The 19664-nt window shown below is 46.9% G+C and overlaps 1 protein-coding gene across 2 annotated transcripts in view; it reads left to right on the top strand.

Annotated features, from left to right (window-relative positions):
• The window catches only part of LOC308482481 (aldehyde oxidase 4-like), a 70338-nt gene extending 51790 nt beyond the window's left edge, over positions 1 to 18548 (top strand). Inside the window, exons 30-35 of one of the 2 annotated variants that reach the window (XM_081015580.1) lie at positions 1427 to 1479; positions 2684 to 2798; positions 4415 to 4480; positions 5296 to 5484; positions 6244 to 6411; positions 17531 to 18548. In XM_081015580.1, the coding sequence (XP_080871706.1) occupies positions 1427 to 1479; positions 2684 to 2798; positions 4415 to 4480; positions 5296 to 5484; positions 6244 to 6411; positions 17531 to 17584 (645 nt within the window). In that variant the 3' untranslated portion in view covers positions 17585 to 18548. Of the gene's footprint in view, positions 1 to 1426; positions 1480 to 2683; positions 2799 to 4414; positions 4521 to 5295; positions 5485 to 6243; positions 6412 to 17530 lie in introns of those variants that run through there. The other variant, XM_081015581.1, reaches the window with a different exon arrangement.
• The last annotated feature ends 1116 nt before the right edge of the window (positions 18549 to 19664 follow it).

Genomic DNA, 19664 nt, shown 5'->3' on the forward strand with positions numbered 1-19664 from the left:
GAACAAAACTTTCACCTAAAATGCAACTGATTAAGCTAGACCAAAATTAAATCTAAGCATGTTGTCCAATCTCAGATCTTGCACTGGTTCCAGATTCAATGTAAAACATACACAGCATTTTTGGAGAGATGTCAAAATCATAGGGCAGTTCACAGTCTATCAGTAGATCTCTAGCCCATTTCTGCAGGACTATTTAACACCTGTTTTGTTAATGGGATATTTGCACATAATGTAAGGTAAAAATAAAGGTAAAGGATCCCTGGACGGTTGTCCAGTTGAAGGCTACTACCTTGCCTCAGGCCGAGAGAGCCTGTGTTTGTTCACAGACAGCTTTCCAGGTCATGTGGCCAGCAAGACTAAACCGCTTCTGGCACAATGGGACACCGTGAGGGAAACCAGAGTGCACGGAAATGCCGTTTACCTTCGTGCCACAGTGATACCTATTTATCTACTTGCACTGGTGTACTTTCGAACTGCTAGGTTGGCAGAAGCTGGGACCGAGCAATGGGAGCTTACCCCGTTGCGCGGATTTGAACTGCCGACTTTGCGATCAGCAAGCCAAAGAGACTCAGTGGTTTAGACCACAGCGCCACCTGCGTCCCTTAATGCAAATAATGTAGGATTTGCCAAACCTTCGTCTGATCTTGTAATGCACTTCCTACTAGCTTCAGTAAAACTGCATGCTGAGGATTACTGTACTTCATTCTGATTTGTTATGCCTTATTAATTCAGAGATCCTTACTTTAAATTGGACGGTTCGTCTTGTTTAAAAAACAAGAGTAGTCCTCATAAGGCTTTTCCTTCTCATCTTCCTCATTGTGTTTTCAAATGGTTTTCAGTGTTCAAGAGTTTTAATAGGGTGCCTCATTTATTTATTTTTAAAAATTCATTGAGTGTTGTGTTTTTAGTCATAGCTGCTTGAATTCATATTGTGATCTGCCTGGGGTCTTGTATTTGGAGCAAGGTAGGATATAAATAAAATAAAAAAGAGATCTTGCACACATAATGGACAAGCAACCTCAGCTGTCTCCATTTTAAACACAGAGGGACTTCAGCCTGTGATGGGCTTTCCTACCCAGCAGTGAAACACAGACCACATTCAGACAATAATATCTCTGCCTGATAAGCTGAAACATGATCATCCAAACTGGTCTGGACTGTAGGACCCATGCAGGCAGCTGGTTGCAAGCTGTCAGTCAGCAAAGGAAAAAGAGACAACCCACCTTTTGCTGCGATGCTTAGAATGTTTTTAGTTCTGTGGGGCTGAAGGGATAGCATAGGAAGCAGGCAGATGTAGCTCTGGAAGACAAATAATAAATCCTGCCTGTGTTCTGCAGAGATAGAAAATTCATTCTGAATGTTCCTTGTTATTTTGATGTATACACATTTATTTTTCAAATCTGATTTAAAGATAATCCTCTTGCAGATTATGGAAGCTTATGAGGAAAGCATCAACCTCTCAGCTACAGGCTACTTCAAGTAAGGCATCTATCGTCGTTTCCTAAACTGCTGTCTTTTGGAGTACCACTAAGACTGATTGGGGTTGGATAGTTTAAAGTTAAGTCTGAGACCCTACCTGCCTGCGGACTGTCTTGCCAGAGTGGTGCATGCTCTAGTTATCTCCCGCTTGGACTACTGCAATGCGCTCTACGTGGGGCTACCTTTGAAGGTGACCCGGAAACTGCAATTAATCCAGAATGCGGCAGCCAGACTGGGGACTGGGAGTGGCCGCCGGGACCACATAACACCGGTCCTGAGAGATCTGCATTGGCTCCCAGTACATTTCCGAGCACAATTCAAAGTGTTGGTGTTGACCTTTAAAGCCCTAAACAGTCTCGGTCCTGTATACCTGAAGGAGCGTCTCCACCCCCATCATTCAGCCTGGACACTGAGATCCAGCACCGAGGGCCTTCTGGCAGTTCCCTCATTGCGAGAAGTGAGGTTACAGGGAACCAGACAGAGGGCCTTCTCGGTAGTCGTGCCCGCCCTGTGGAACGCCCTCCCTTCAGATGTCAAAGAGATAAACATTCAGAAGACATCTTAAGGCAGCCCTGTTCAGGGAAGTTTTTAATGTGTGACATTTTAGTGTATTTTTGGTCTCTGTGGAAGCCACCCAGAGTGGCTGGGGAAACCCAGCCAGATGGGCGGGATACAAATAATAAATTATTATTATTATTATTAATGCCAACTATACTTACTGTATATGTTACAACAAGGGGCTGTACTGTTTTCCAGGAGACCACATCTTATGTTGGAGGAGCCAGTGTTAGATGTAAGGCTTTCTTCAGCCAGAACTCGCAGGAACTTAGTTCTGGCACCTTTCAGGTGGCTGCCATTTCCATTATAAGAGAACAATGAAGGCGTTCATGGAGAGCTCCAGCACCTCTTTTTCTAGAAAAATTGCACTGGTTAGATGGCATCAAAGAATCCCCAGGATTCCAGAATTGGGGTGTGGACCAGTGTCTATTGCCATAATCAGATAGGGTTCAACAGGAAAATACCCATTCTGTCATTGGGTAGTCCATCTCACAGCCAGTTTCTTTTTCTGCTTCCCACCCTGTGCTGGCAAAATACAGAGTGTTCAAGTAATTTGGCCTTTTTTTACATGATTTCTGTTGAGCATGCTGTAGTAAAACTGAAATCTAACATCTAAATGACTCTTTCCTTCCCCTCCACCCATCAGAGGATATGTCACCAATATGGACTGGAAGACAGGAGAAGGCCACGCATTTCCATACTACGTTTTTGGTACTGCTTGTTCAGAGGTTGAGATTGACTGCCTGACAGGTGATCATAAGGTAAAAATTGAGCCCTACCTCCTCTTTGGCAATTCATAGGCCACTGGGTGGTTTGATGGGTCTCCTTTGCTCAGTGGCGTAGCGTGGGGGGTGCAGGGGGGGCCGGCCGCATCAGGCGCAACATCGGGGGGGGGGCGCTCGCACTCGCAGCTCTCTGCCCCTACTAAAATCCATGGGTTAGGGGGCGCAAATTACTTGCCTTCCCCGGGTGCTGACAACCCACGCTACGCCACTGCCTTTGCTCTCTGTTTGGATATGAACCGCTCTTTAACTGAGGGAACACTGTGCCACTAGAAGTTTTGAAAAGTAGCCAATATGACTGTGTATCAAAAAGGAGTAAACAGCCAGCCACTGGAGATGGAAAATTCAATTGCTGTTGGAATGGACAACTGGGTTGTGCTTAAGACGCCCATATACTGCAACGGCTAGAATACTCTTACTTGTGCCTTGGTAGTATTATAAACTGTATCTGGAACCAGGCCCTGTCATCACAGCCATGTTTTTTGGAGGAGGACATAACTCAATGGGTACAACCCCTTATTTGCATAAGGTCCCAGATTTAATCCTTATAATTTCCAGTTGAAAGGATCAGGTAGCAGATTGTTTGAGAGCTGCTGCCAGTGGGAGTATTTAGTACTGAGCTAGTTGGATGAACTTTATAAGACAGCTTCATATGTTCTAGCATAGACAGACCATTGGCTGCACTAGAGTATGGTCTCTCCTTACAAGATAATGCTTGGAATAGGATTCTTCCTTTGTTGGAACCCCGGACTATCTGGGACACAACAGTAAACCCCAAGTTTTCCAAATGCAAAAGAGAGGCCAAACATCAACATCAAAATGGCACGTTCCTGGTTTCCATCCCTCTTCCTAGGACCCTCGTACCTACGGGACCGCCTCTCCCGGTATGCCCCACGGAGAGCCTCAAGGTCCATAAATAGCAACACCCTACTGGTCCCGGGCCCTAAGGAAGTTAGATTAGCTTCAACCAGAGCCAGGGCCTTTTCAACACTGGCCTGGTGGAACGCTCTGCCTCATGAGACCAGGGCCCTGCAGGATCTGATTTCTTTCCGCAGGGCCTGTAAGACAGAGTGGTTCTGCCTGGCCTTTGGCTTGGAGCCAATTTGATTCCCTCCCCCTCTTTCTTTTTTCTTTTTTCTTTTTCCTTTCTCCTCCTGTGATGAGGCTGCATTTTAATATTTTAATGTTTCAATATTTTAACTGTTGTATTTTAATCTTGTTTTTAAGTTGTATTCATTCAACTTGCTTTTATTATTGCTTGTTAGCCACCCTGAGCCCTGCCTTGGTTGGGGAGGGCGGGGTATAAATAAAAAATTATTATTATTATTATTATTATTATTATTATTCCTTGTTCTGGTCAGTGGGGGGAATCATCTGATTCTCATTTTCAGGGACTTCTGCAAGCATAAGTTCAAAAGGGCGATTCAGGGCTCAGGGCTTCAGAAATTTTCTGAGGTGCTAGAAATTCAATTTTGAGGCCCCCGATATTGTGTTCATGGTTATTGTACTTTCGAGTTGGGTGTCCTTTGTATTCTATTTTTTCTTAAGGCTTTCTATAAAGATAATGTGCTGACAACAGCTTATTTGTCCAACAGAACATCCGAACAGACATTGTCATGGATGCCTGCTTCAGCATCAATCCAGCTGTTGACATAGGACAGGCATGTACCAAGAGCTTTGAACTTGTACTTTATACTAGCTGTAAGCAAATAGATTGGGGCCTTTCTGAATGGTAAAAAAATAAATAAATGCCCTGTTGCATTTTATTCTTGAAGTGCTTCTTCCTGTAAGCCTTGATCCAGTGCCAAAAGTGCAATTTTCCACCTGCATCTAATGGATGGGTAGGAAGCCTTGCTGCTTGCTGGCCAAGGAAGCAGCCTTTCGTGAATAAGTTTGGTGGGCAGTCCTTCTCCAAAGTGTACTGATTTGGTACTCCCCTGTGCGTAGTGCATCTGATTCAAGGAAAAGTAATATGCAGAGAGGGGACTTGAAAGGGCACCACAGCAAAGGGTATAAATGAAATGTCTTTCATATTGGAACTATCATTCAGTAGCCATTTCTCCATTAGCAAGTGATCTGCCTACAATATACAGTACTTTATGAATAAATTTACACCAGCTTTATAGCTGACACGTATACTTGTTTTTGCTGCCACTGAAGCAGTCCTATATACTAAAAGGGACTTCCTCTTTCAATGATCGCACAGTATATCCACCCTGCAGAATGAAAGCCCCAACAACTTCCTTGAAAACAGGCAGTACCTTTCCCCACCCCAACCATTCCCCAATTCATTTTTATTGCATTTTTATTAAGGGGTTTAGCAATCAGCATGTCTGGAACTGCAGAACTGAACACAGAGGAGTGTCAGAGCAAATTCCCAGCCCTCGTGGCTGCACGGGGAAAAGAGTAAATACTTTGAGCAAATCGCAATCTATTTAAAATGAAAATCAGAATTTATGCATTTTTATTCTGTCAGATTGAAGGCGGCTTTATGCAGGGACTTGGACTTTATACGATGGAAGAAATATACTTCTCCCCAGAAGGACAGCAGTACACGCTGGGTCCAGACACATATAAAATTCCTGCTGTCTGTGATGTCCCAGAGCAGTTTAGAATCTACCTCTTGCCAAACTCAAGAAACCCAATTGCAATCTACTCCTCCAAGGTAAACAAATTAAAACTGTGGTGGTAGATAATACATAAGAGGGTGTTTGGTACAGATTAGTTACTATTACAATGAATCTCCAGGAGGCTAAGTTAAAGCATTCATCTCAAAGCAGATGCTGTAGAGATGGTTATCTCTAGAAACAAAGGCAGGCTTTTAAAGCCATTTTCTGGTATTTTATTGCCAGTTTAGCCTCTTATGTTTCCCCATTCCAGCTAATGCCTAAATATCTTAGGTGGATGCTTTGCCAGTCTGGACACATTGTCTGCAATCTGCCAAACTCAGACTTGCACAAGCACTTAATTTTAATGGGGTTATGCAGAACAATTTATTTAAAAGTTTTTTAATTGAGTTTTAGCTGAGGTGTGGTTGGTGACACCTTGCAACCATTTGTGAGACAGGAGCTTGCATGCCCATCCAGAACAAGGTGACTAACTATCAACTGGTGATTGGGAAAAAATATTGTCTAAACCAGGGTTGGCAACCTAAGGCCAATCACCTTCTCAGTCTGGCCCGGGAATCAGCGTGTTTTTACATGAGTAGAATGTGTCCTTTTATTTAAAATGCATCTCTGGGTTATTTGTGGGGCATAGGAATTCGTTCATATATTTTTTTTCAAAATATAGTCCGGCCCCCCACAAGGTCTGAGGGATGGTGAACCGGCCCCCTGCTGAAAAAGTTTGCTGACCCCTGGTCTAAACTTTATGGATCTTCCCTTATCTTTGTGTTCCATTGTTGGTTGTCTTCATCTTCCTACAGGGTGTAGGTGAAGCCGGAGTATTTCAAGCATGCTCTGTGTTTTTTGCTATTCGGGATGCAGTGGCTGCAGCCCGGAAGGAAAGAGGATTGCACCGTGTTTTCACAATGGACAGTCCACTGAACATAGAAAGGATTCGCATGGCCTGTGTTGATGACTTTACAGAGATGGTAAATGCTTCCTTAAAAACATGCCCCCCCCCCTTATATTCCATTCATTTTGTGCTTTCTTCCTGTTGGCATCAGCAAGACACAGAAAACTGAGGTAGAGAACTGAGGGGCCCAGTATGACTCAGCAGAGCAGAGAACCTAGGATAAAATGGCTGGAGGACCAGCTAGTCTAGTGGGTGTAGCCGGGGGGGGCAGCTGCCCCCCAAATAAGTAAAAATCAATACTAATCAACACAAATCTGAGGTTCTGCCTCCCCTATGTTATAAGAAAACACTGCTCCCTTTCCCTTATGGGGTATCTAAGAGCCCGTATAGAGTCCTGAAGTAGGTTCTCTATCAGTAGGAGAAAATAACAGAGGCCAACCAGAGAATATTGAGAAGCAAAGCAGCTAGTAAGCCTGATCTTTATTAACTGTTGCAACAGGGTGCTCCCCTCACACGCAGGAAAGGAGGAGGACCCAGAACAATGGTGCGCAAGCCCCTATACAGACTTTTGAAGTTGCCCACCCTGTAGCCAGAGACCCACCCCAAAAAATCATACATACATCACAGAAGGAGGCGGTCTCCAACAAAATTCCTGTTTGTCAAGATACCTGTTAATGGCCACCGATTCCTCTACCTGGGCAGCCTGGGCATTCTTTTGTGATGGTAAATACTTAGTTCCTGAATCCAGGTCACAGGCTCACCCTATTCATACTCAAATACGTCCTTAAGACAGGATTTGAGCAAAGAGACAATGGGGAGGCTTTCCCATTTCCTTCCTCACTGCAGAGAAATATTTGAGGTCAATTTGGGAGAGTCAAAATGGCTTCAGGATTGCTCTCCTGCACTATTTCAGACACGTGGTTTATATACTTCTATGTATGTGTTTGCCTTGTAGATTTATGAACATATGATTTATATATATGAGACCTTAGAATTCCTATAACACCTAAAAAAAGCCTGCTCCCCTAACAAAAATCCTGGCTAAGTCCATGCCCTGCCCCCATTTTACCAGTAAAAAGGTAGCTTTTTAAATGTTTTGTTTGTAAATAGAACATATTTTATTTATAATTTTTATAATTTATACAAAATGCAATTACATAAAACAATAGGAACATAAAGAAATATTGTTGAAGCAGAAAAACATAGGGCTGGAATCATAGGGGTAATCATAGGGCTGGAAGACGCAGAAGGTAGTCTTTTTAGTGCAACCCCCTGCAATGTAGAAAACTCAGCTAAAACTTATTAGATGCAGTCCAAAAGGCGCACAGGGAGTTCTGTATACTGTATATGGGAGAATTTTTAAAAGCAAGTGGTTCTCACTGACCTGGTGCAAAAAGTTCTTGTCATCCGGAGGAGCCCTGGTTGCCTAGATAGAACACCATAGTCCCCCACACACTTACCTGGGAGTAAGGCCCACTGAAATCAGTGCAGCTTTCTTCTGAGTAGACACTTAGTTATTTACTAGATGCAAGTCAGCAGCACCAGATGACCCCACTCAGCTCAGCGCTGGAGTGGATTTCACCCCAAGCCTTGCAGAGCTCGGCCCCTCAGCAACATCCAAAGGCCCTGATCCACTAGGTGCTGGAGTGGATTGCACCCTGCACCTTACAGAGTCAGTTCCAGACTGCCACCGGGCCCAGACCAGGCGGTAGCAACAAGTAGCTGTGGCTCACTCACGCCTACCCATTGCAACCTCACCTCACCTCCACCCGTACCTGACCTGGGAGTTCTGGATTGAGGCGCTACAGGAGCCTCAGCGATCGCCCTCTCTTGCAAGAAACAAACCAGGACTGCTCGAAGAAAAAGCGGGACAAAAAGGAGCAATAGGCCCTGGTGAGCTGCCCTCTTATCCGCTTGTGATTGGCCAAGCGGATAGCCAGTCAATCAGGATTTTTTATTTTTTTAAAAAAAGTATTCCCCTACTTCAATGCTCACTTCCCTTTGTGGCCCCCTATTTATATGTGGCCTCCTAGCCTCGTACTGTGCCCCCTCCCCATTTATACATTTTTCACCTGTGGCCCCCTTGGAATATCCAGATGCCCACAACAATCGGACAGTAAGTGCTTCAACTACTTGAAAGGTGCAAAATAAAGCACTAGGGAGCAGTATTGTGAGTTAGAGTCCTGCTCCAAAAGATACAAACTTCAGTCCTGGGATATAACCAGAATCCTACCCTTCCCCTTGTTGTAAACAAAAATTGCCCTTTTCCCTTATGGGGTATCCAAGAGCCCATATAGAGTCCTTACATAGGTTCCCTATTGGTAGGAGAGAATAACAGAGCCAACCAGAGAATATTGAGAAGCAAAGCCGCTAGTAAGCTTGATCTTTATTGATCTGTTGCAACAGGGTGCTCCCCTCACACGCAGGAAAAGAGGAGGACCCAGAAAAATGGTGTGCAAGGCCTTATAAAGACTTTTGAAATTGCCACCCTGCAGATCAAGACCACCCCCAGAAACATCATACATACATCACAGAAGGGGTGTAACCTAAGACCACCCCTCAGATACATCATACCTGTTAAATAGTGGGTTGACATAGCAGCCGGCACAGCGATTTCTTCAAGTAGCTCTTTATTATGGTAAGCTGGAATAGAACTGACTGCGAACAGCTCAGCCGGCCTGTATTTATAGGCAGCCGGCTGTCAACATTGTAACCACAACAGCCCAGAGTTCCCGCCTAAAATAACTGCTGCGGACCTGAGTGAAAACTATCTACAGACCTGAGTGAAAACTATATACAGTATCCCCCTGTTGGCCCAGGGTGAAACTACACTACATAACACCCCTCCCCACCGAGATAAGGCGTTAGTTACAATCGTAATGGTTTCCTTATATACAGCACTACGCGTAATGGTTCAATTAAGCACAAAAGCATATCGGTTACATTTCCCATACTTAGACCAACAGTGATACCTGTCCAACAACATAGTCCTTTAAATAAGTTGGGCGCTTGGAAACTCTGCCAGACCGCCGGGGACTGGTAGCCAAGTCCGGAGGGCCACACAGTTCTCGCTGAGGCTGTGGTGCGACCCTAGGTGGCGTTGGAACCAACTCCCCTGGATCCGCTGCTGTGGGTGGAGCCTCCGCAAGTGGAGTGGTCTGAGTCTGTTCTGAAACGGCTTGGTTCGGCTCCACGCTGGCAGTTTGTGAGGGAGGTGTAGGTGGGGCCTCGCCATCTGTACGTGTCTCTTCTGGAGCCGCAAGCGCAGTTGGGGGCACCTCGGTAGTGTCCAAGTCCCCAACCCTGCGCCTAAGCTGGTCTATGTGCCGTCGCCACAAGCGTCCGTCTTCGAGTGCCACCTGGTACGAGCGAGGTCCAGTGACTCCCACTACTGTGGCTGGCACCCAAGGGATGTCCCCCACATAGTTCCGGGCAAAGACCTGGTTTCCTGGGACAAATGACCGTGGTGCGTTGGCACAGCCTGGGGGTTCAGCCACGGCAAAGTCTGGGTGTAGCCGGTCGAGCGGTGACCTGAGGCGGCGGCCCATAAGCAGTTCAGCAGGACTCCTCCCTGTGGCCGCATGAGGGGTGATGTGTTGCACGAACAAGTATTCGGCGACCCGCTCATGCCAGTCTCCCCGGTCCAGGCGCGCCAGTGCCTCTTTTGTCGAGCGCACCATTCTTTCCGCTTGCCCGTTGCTGGATGGATGAAAAGGTACCGTTAGGGCATGGCGGATGCCCAGTCCCAAAAGATACCGCTCAAACGTGCCTGACGTGAACTGCGGTCCGTTGTCAGAGACAAGGACATCAGGACACCCATGCGTTGCAAACAGGCCTCGCAGCACCCGGATGACAGCTTCGGTAGTGGTGGAGGGCATCAGGGCGACCTCCAGCCATTTGGAATAGGCGTCCACCACTACCATAAAGGTCCGGCCGTGAAAGGGGCCAGCCAGATCGATGTGTACCCTCGACCAGGGTGTCTTTGGCGTCTCCCAGGTGTGTCCCTTAGCTGCCGGTGGTGCAGGCCTCGACTCCTGGCACGCTTGACAGGCGGACACCCAGGCAGTGATGGCATCGTCCATATTAGGCCACCAGACGTAACACCGAGCCAACGCCTTCATTTTGACAATTCCCGGGTGGCCAACGTGCAGAGCCTCCAGGACGCGCTGACGGAGTCCCTGGGGAATCACGACGCGGTCTCCCCACAGCAGGCAGCCACGATGAGCTGAGAGTTCATGTTGTCTGGTTGCGAAGGGCTGGAACTCCGATGCAAAAGGCCCTTGTGGCCACCCCCTCCACACCCAGTTGAGCACCCGGCTGATGGTGCGATCCTGGGCAGATGCGGAGGCCACAGTGGCAGCCGATACAGGCGCTGCCGGAAGATCCTCAATCAGAAGGAGCGATGAAGCTGGAGCCGGGTCTTCCACAAATGCTGGAAGAGGGCAACGGCTGAGGGCGTCGGCATGGCCCATCGATTTCCCCGGGCGATGGATGAGCCGGTAGTGGTAGGCAGCCAGGAAAACAGTCCATCGCAGCATGCGTGGTGAGAGGACCGGTGGAGTTGGACGATCACCGGCGAGGAGGCCCAGGAGTGGCTTGTGGTCAGTGATGAGGTCAAAAGTCCTGCCATAGAGGTATTCATGGAACCTCTTCACTCCAGCCACAAGTGCCAATGCCTCCTTGTCGAGCTGGCTGTAATTCCGTTCCGTCGGAGATAGTGTCCTGGAAAAGTAGGCGAGCGGTGCTTCTCTTCCATCTGGAAAACGGTGACTAAGGACAGCACCGATGCCAAAAGGTGAGGCGTCGCAGGCAAGGACCAGCGGCCTGGATTCACTGTACTGTACCAGCACACTGTCTGAAGAAAGGAGAGCCTTGACCGCGTTGAAGGCCGCCGTCTCCCGATGACCCCAGGCCCAAGGCGTCTTAGTGCTAAGGAGTCGGTGAAGAGGCTCAGCCACTGTGGCTTTGTGGGGCAGGAACATGTTATAAAAGTTCAGCAGCCCCAGGAATGCCTGCAACTCCGTTTTGTTCTTTGGGGTGGGGGCCTGCTGGATAGCGCGGATCTTGGATGTGGTTGGATGAAGACCGGAGGCATCGATAAGATAGCCCAGGAACTCTACCTGTGGAACGGCGATCTGGCACTTCTCCCTCTTTACCTTGAGCCCGGCCTCCTGGAACCTGGTCAGCACGGCACGGAGGCGCTCGAACAGCTGCTGGTGTGAGTCTGCAGACACCAAGACGTCATCAAAATATGGTTCCACGCCCGGAAGCCCTTGCAGGAGACGCTCCATAAGGCTTTGGAAGATGCCAGGAGCCACACTCACCCCGAACTGCAACCGGCGGCAACGGAAAGCCCCCCGGTGGGTGACGATCGTCTGGGCTTCAGCAGTGGCATCATCGACTGGCAGTTGTTGATAGGCTTGGGCAAGGTCCAGCTTAGCGAAGACCTTACCCTCACCCAGGGAATGCAGCAGGTGTTGGACAACAGGAACCGGATAAGCGTGCTGCTGAAGTGCCTTGTTGATCGTGCACTTGTAGTCAGCGCAGATTCTCACCGACCCATCTGGCTTGACAGGCGTGACGATGGGGGTTTCCCACTTTGCGTGGTCAACCGGCTCCAAAACTCCTTGGGCGATCAGTTTGTCCAGTTGTTCATCCACCTTAGCCTTGAGAGCAAAGGGAACCCGGCGTGGCTTTAGCTTGATGGGGGCGACTTGTGGATCAAGGCTAAAGGAGATGGGCGTACCTGTATATTGGCCCAAGGTGCCGTCAAAAACCTCGGCAAAGTCTTTGACCAGACCCTCAGTCTCTGCGTTAGAGATGCAGTTGATGCCGGTGACTTCCAGGCCGAGGGCATCAAACCAGTCTAGCCCTAGGAGGCTTGGCCGCTGACCTTCGACCACCACCAACCGGAGCAGGCCCGAAAAATCCTTGAAGGCGATCCGGAACCGGCCAACGCCTACCACGGGAATGTCGTTTCCCTGGTAGTCTCTCAGGTGTACGCGGTGAGAGTCGAGTTGCCTTTTGGACACTCTGGGTACCAGTCTTTTGATGGTGCTCCATGACACGATGGACAGGGCAGACCCGGTGTCGATCTCCATGTCACATGGAGCTCCTTCAATGAGCACCGTGACGTTCAGCTTGCGTCGCGTAGGCGAGTCGGTTTGGCCAATCGTGGTTCCAGACGGGCAGCGGCAGTTGGTGAGAGCGAAACAACTTTCCTTGGCAGACTGGAGTGAAGACTTGGACTTGCGAATCGATGAAGGGGGGGTGTCAGACGGAGCCGATCGGCAGACCTTAGCGATGTGGCCCCTTCTGGAACACTTCCTACAGATGGCGTCTCTGAATCGACACTTGGCACGGGAATGGTTGCCTCCGCAGCCAGCACATTCCGGTTGGCCCTTGGACTTCTGTTGGAACTTCCTGCGCTCCCGCTTTGTCTGGTGCACGTCCTCGTCTTCACTGGAGGATGCCTCCTCACTGCTGGCCTCTTCATGATGCACCGGAACTGGCGCCCTAGCAAGACGCGGGCTGCTGGACTTGCGGATCTCCTGGGCGGAGCGTTCAGCAGCTTCTGAGGCCACAGCCTCCTCAATGGCTTTCTGTAGCGTGAGGTCTGGCTCGGCTAGGAGGCGCCGTTGCAGATGGATGTCCCGGACCCCGCAGACGATTCGATCCATCAGGGCATCGTCTAAGTCTCGGAACTCACAGTGCATTGCAGCCTGTCGCAGGGCGGTGGTGTAGTTGTTGATTGACTCCCCCTCTGCCTGGTTCCGGTGGTAGAACGCATGGCGGGCAGCAATCTTGGACGGCTTTGGTGCGTAGTGGTTGCGGAGCTTCTCTTGGATCGTGTCCCATGGTGTTGCCTGGACTGCTTCAGGCGCAACCAACGCTCGGGCCGTCTCAAACACCTCAGGCCCACAGAGGCTGAGGAATAGGCCCCGCTTCCGCTCCTGTGATACTTCTGTCAGCTCGTTGGCTTGGAGGTAGCAGTCGAACCGAGCGAGGTAGGAGTCCCATGATTCAGAGGCTGGCGCAAACGGCGGTAGAGGCACAAGTGAAGCCATGATTCCGATGCCGGCGTGAAGGGCGATGGATGGAACACAGTGCTCTAGCCAGAACAGTCAGCTCTGAATTGGTTCTGCCCAGTGATTTCGCTCAGTGATTTCGCTCTGTGATTCAGCTCAGTGATTCTGCTCAGTTCAGAGGCTGGCCGCATCTGGCTGTGCTCTGATGTCCATCAATCCCACCCTCGTCGCCAGTGTTAAATAGTGGGTTGACATAGCAGCCGGACTTCCGGGTTGGCGCCATCGCCGAATGGCGGACTCCCTCCGAGCTCCGGAGGGAGCCTGCTCGGCAGGGGCTGGGTCCTACCGCACCGGCGATGCGGGGACCCTTAAAAACCACGGCCACGAGGGTCGTGGACATGGAGACTCGGCTGGCACCGCTAGCGCCCTCCCGACTCGTGAAGGAGCCTTTTTAAAGGCTACGGATCGGGTGCCGGGGAGAAGCGTGGTGCTTTGAGTCCTCTGCTATCCCTGCCGAGCGCAGCCGCATGCCATCCGGCGGAGAGCGCTGACTTCTTCTATTGAAAATTCGGACTTTTAGACAACAACCCGTGAGTAATTTGGAAACTGGGTTTAAAAGGAGGAAAAAAAGAATTTCTTTTTGAATTGGATACGAGCGGGGGGGGATCCAAAAAGGAAGTCAGTCCCCCCCCCTATTGTAAACCTTTCAAGACAAGGACGGGGCAACCAAGGTCCAAAAAGATTTGTATTGCTGATAAAAACTAAGAATTCCACGATGGGGAATTATAAGAACTGTGCTGGAGGATGAACTGAGGGAGAAGAAACGTAACCCCCCCCCCCTGGGAACCGGGGTGATTGAAGAGAGAGCCTGGTGAAAAGAGTCGGAGATTTTGACAGCTGTCAAAGTAGCTGTCAAAGTCGGAAAGTAGAGAGGATTTTATTATGAGAACTTTGCTGGCTAAATTTGTTACAATTTGCTACAACTTGTTAAAACTTGGATACAAAATGGCGAAAACATGGATAACAATCGGACTTTTGGACTAGAGAAGACAAAGTTATAACAATCCCCCTAGAGGAGTTTCGGGACATTACAAAGATGGTCGTAAGTGAAAAAAAAACACCATTGGAATTTTACAGGACTGGTTATCTTCTGGGAAAGCTGCGAAACGGAAATAATATTTTGTCTACAGGGTGTTCAGCTAAAGGAGACAATAGAATTTTCTATTGAAGAAAGGAAGGGACTGAACGCAAGTTTTTGTTCCTGAATAACAATAATCCCTGCAGACTTACTAAGCTTCTGAATTAGAACGTTTCAGCAGCGGAACAAGAGGAAACTGGACTACAATTTGGAAAGAACAATGGGGGGAGCTTTATTAAAGATCTGAAGTTAAGTGTTTTAAAAATGATTATGAAAGGGAAAAAAAAAGAAAAAAAGAAAAAACCAGCAAGGAGTTGGGGGAAATAGGTGATTTATGGATTGTAAGAATCCCAGGCGGATAACATGGTTTGGTGGTCAGGGGGAAATTAAACCGGGGACAGGGGGGGAGAACTACAATCCAAAGGCTTGTTAACTTCTTTTTTTGAACTGGCTTTGTCTCATCTATTATACTCTTTATTTCTTATTTCTGATACTTTTATTATGTGGGGTGTTTTTATTATTAAAAAAAGGGAAATTGTGGAATGAAAATGGGGTGGGCCCTGGGAAAGAAATTTTTTGTGTTTTATTAAGGGTATTGATGTGGAGTGTAGAAATTTTAAATTCGAATAATGGTTTAAACAAATTAAGTTTTTAATTAGAACTGAGAGCTTGTGGAGCCAACAATATGAAAAAGGAATACGGTAGGGGTGGGGGAAGGGGGGAGTCCCAGAAAGTGAATATATGAAAATAAGGCTATGAACGTATTTTAATTCTTGCTTTCTGTATTTTCTCTTTTTCTTTTTTTGAAAATCTTAATAAATATTATTAAAAAAAAAAAAAAAAAAGACATAGCAGCCGGCACAGCGATTTCTTCAAGTAGCTCTTTATTATGGTAAGCTGGAATAGAACTGACTGCGAACAGCTCAGCCGGCCTGTATTTATAGGCAGCCGGCTGTCAACATTGTAACCACAACAGCCCAGAGTTCCCGCCTAAAATAACTGCTGCGGACCTGAGTGAAAACTATCTACAGACCTGAGTGAAAACTATATACAGTATCCCCCTGTTGGCCCAGGGTGAAACTACACTACATAACAATACCATATCACAGAAAAGGTGGTCTTAAAACAGAAATTTGAATGTTGTTTTTCTCCTGTCCTTGTTTATCTCCTGTCTGGCAGGTTACTTGATTGGATTGCCTGGGTAGCCTGGCCAGTCTTTTGTAATGATAAATACTTAGTTCCTGGGCCATGTCACAGGCTCACACCCTATTCATATCTTAAATGTGCCCTTAAGACAGGATTTGTGAGGAAAGAGACAATGGGGAGGTTTCCCACTTTGACCTTGCAGAGGAAACATTTGCTCAGTTTAGGAATCAAAATGGTTCCAGGTCGGTCTTCCTGTGCTGATCTAGGTACGTGCTTGGTTAGTACATTTATGAACATTTCCGTACATCTAAGACCTCAAAATTCCTATCGCACCCTTCACCTTAGTTGCTTCCAGAGTCCAAGATGCCGCACAAGGACAGTCAGGTCCAGCCACTCACGATTTTGCGCCATATTATACTATATAATAAGAATAATTATTATTACTTAACATTTTCAATAGGAAAGGCGGGGAGCGGGCATGTCAGAAAACTATAATTGCAAAATAACTTTCAAAAGCTGCTCTTGGAAATATTTGACATCAAGGTTGTAAACCTGTAGCTAATTTCCTGGGAGTGAGCCCCATAGAACTCACTGAGATTTACCGTACTTCTGTTCTGAGTTTGTATAGGCATGTGTAGGTATGTACAGGTTTGGTCCTTAATATGCATAACAGTTTAAAAGATTTTTTTAAAATCATTTTTTATACCTCATAGTAATAGAGATATATGATCCCTGGTTTGAAAAAGACATTGCAGGAAGTGTCTCCCTTCCTGCTTCTAATGGCTCCCCCTCAAGGCCGCTCCAAAACATTTTGCTGCTGAGACAAAAGTCAAAATGGTGCTCTCCCCCAACCATGCCTCATTCAATAAATGAAATTGTGTGGTGTTTCCTGTGTGCCTGGTGCCAGAGCAGGCAGGCTCTGAGCATATTCAGAGTGCCTCACCACAAGAAAATAAATATGCAGTTATGAAGCTGACTACATTGCACAAGAATTGATGCTTTTGAATTCTGGTGCTGGAGGAGACTCTTGAGAGTCCCATGGACTGCAAGAAGATCAAACCTCTCCATTCTGAAGGAAATCAGCCCTGAGTGCTCACTGGAAGGACAGATCCTGAAGCTGAGGCTCCAATACTTTGGCCACCTCATGAGAAGAGAAGACTCCCTGGAAAAGACCCTGATGTTGGGAAAGATGGAGGGCACAAGGAGAAGGGGACGACAGAGGACGAGATGATTAGACAGTGTTCTCGAAGCTACGAACATGAGTTTGACCAAACTGCGGGAGGCAGTGGAAGACAGGAGTGCCTGGCGTGCTCTGATCCATGGGGTCATGAAGAGTCGGACACGACTAAACGACTAAACAACAACATCGCACAATGGAGGAAGCCTCTGGGTATCCTTTGCTGTTGGGCTTCCAGTATATCAATAAACTCACAGGAGGGAGAAAGAAGTATAATGGGGTATTGAAAGGCGTGGGGGCAAATAAACTAACGTACACTAGCCAGAAGACACCCCCCTGTATGTGTGTGTGAACAATTTCACAATTGTAAGTCGCTTTGGTTTGCCCTGAGCAAGATAAAGTGATTAACAAGTTCAATAAATAAATAATAAATAATAATAACTGTTTGTGCTGCCTATATAGCATGCAGGTATGGACGCTTGCAAAGTGATGTCTAAAAAAGTTCTGTTAGAGAGGAAAAAACTAAACTACAGTGATTCAATGGCTGAAGTATGTACAGAGCGATATAAACTCGTACCTCACATGTTTCAATGCACTGTAGCTTTCCTCTCATTAAAACAAGTTTTATATTGGTTGATTTTCCTTTCTTTTCTAATATGAAATTGCACATAAGAATATCCCTTCTGTTTCTCTCTCTCATTTTTAGATTCCAAAGGACAAGCCTGGGACCTATAAACCATGGGCTATTGAAGTAGACTAACGTCCTGGTTTTCCGCCAAAGTTTTTCGCTTTTGTATGTTCTTCCTCATCAGAAGAGCCGTCGTAGTTTAATCACACACCAGAAGGACAATGATATTAATTTCAGTTGTGCAAGATTTAAAAAAATTATATTGATGTACGAAAACAAATCTGTGAATTTCAGCAGGCGTATAATCAAGCATAGGCGTCGTATAAGGGATAAGAAAATTTAATTCCAAACTGTGAGAATTAGCAACTGTATATCTACATCTGTGATTTGTGTTCATGTTGTATTGTAATGTAATGGCCATTGACATCTACATCTGTAACTGTAGGCATATAAAATGTTGTAATTAGGTGACTGCCTACCAGGCACACAGATACACCTCAGCTTTTATCCAGAGGAATTAGAGAGGGCTGAGATTGTTGGCTTGCGCTTTGAGGATCACGTGGGTGTAGGGAGAATCATTTAGTAAATGTTAGGGCACAGGGGAGAGTGCTGAAGTACTCATTTGGCTTATACATTCTGTCCCTTGCCAGTTAAGCAGACCTTCTCCTGGAACTTGCCCAGACTTGGTATTCAATTACCGTAACCTTTACTCAGAGTAGACCCACATAGCATAGTTGAGGAAACTGAAAACTGTCATCAGCAGAAAGTGACCACGTGTTGCCAAGGTGCGCTGTGGAGGCGGGCAAATTTTACTTGCAAAATAGGAACATCTCTGGACTCCATTGCAAGGCTGTCATAAGCCACTGGTCTTTTCCTCAACCTGAACATGCCTGTGGGGGTGGTATCAGACCCATAAAAAGGGAAGCAGTTAGCTGGTAAAATAATGGTCAAGTACTTTTAAAGCATTAACTTTAATCATTTATTATCCTGTTGATGATCACCTTTGCTCGCATGATGATTTGAGAACTATTGTTTTCAAGAGATCTGACACATATGCTAATTAAAAAAAATTAAAAATTGTTATTATGAAACTGTATGAGTCACAATGAATTACTTATTTCATTTTTGTATTTTGCTGTTTCCCCAAGGAGTCCAGAGCAGCCTACATAAGCTCTCCTCACCTCCACACCCCTCCCCAGGTTTTTAATTTTTCCCTCACAGCACTCAAGAGTCAGGCTAGGCTAAGTATATGAGATTCACCAGGCATCACCTAATGGGCTCCATGGCCAAGTAAGGATTTAAACCAGGGCCTCCCTGTCTTTGACCTTGCCAGTCAATTTCCTAGTCAGTGCTTGTGTAGTTTATGGCTTTGCAGTTACTGCCATAGAATTTGCTACCCTGCACGGTTTTCTCTCGAATGTTGCATTATCCGTATATCTTAGGGAAGTTCACAACATAAAAACACAAGATTTTAAAAAATAATAAAGGCAATAGCAAAGCAAAGCATTACCCCCCCCTCGCCCTACAGAGCAGCATTCTCAGAACATGAGATACCTTGCCACGATCAAGTAATAATGCATTTCAGCTTGACACAACTTGGCCAGGCCATTGGTTGGTGTGCCAACCGTAAGGATATCACCACCTGACTACAGACCAGGGTTGTTGTAACCCAATTTCGGCTCCAGCCCCTGTAATGAAGGCATGAGTGATCTGTCTCGAATCCTGTACCCCACCTGCAACACGGGAATAATTATTAATGATGATGATGGACAGTGCCGGAAGCGCCAGATAATTTACGATTTCCTCACACTAGAAAACCCGACTGCGTTTAAAAGCAAATGAACCTTTGCATATTTTCCCTTCCCCCTTTTTCCTTTGGCTGATGGAATCCGCTGCCACCAAATCACTGTAGAGTTGGAAGGGGTACCCAGGGTCATCTAGTCCAACCCCCCCTGCAATGCAGGAATCTCAAGTAGACCATACATATAGAAACGCGGAAACAATAAAAGTCATAAGCACCATTTATTTATTTTGCAAGCTCTCATTGTTGCGAGACAGACAGACAGACGAAACTTCAAAAGCAAACCAGAAAGTCTGGGCTGCTTCCTCTTACGGTGATAACCACCTGGGCTCCACCGCCGCTTCAGTCCCCCTACTTCGGCTCAATGGATTGCGCCACGAAGTATCCCGGCCATTCCCGGAAAAGAACGAA

The sequence above is a fragment of the Podarcis pityusensis genome (genome assembly GCF_964106645.2).
Source record: "Podarcis pityusensis genome assembly, chromosome: 1".
Taxonomy (NCBI): Eukaryota; Metazoa; Chordata; class Lepidosauria; order Squamata; family Lacertidae; genus Podarcis; species Podarcis pityusensis.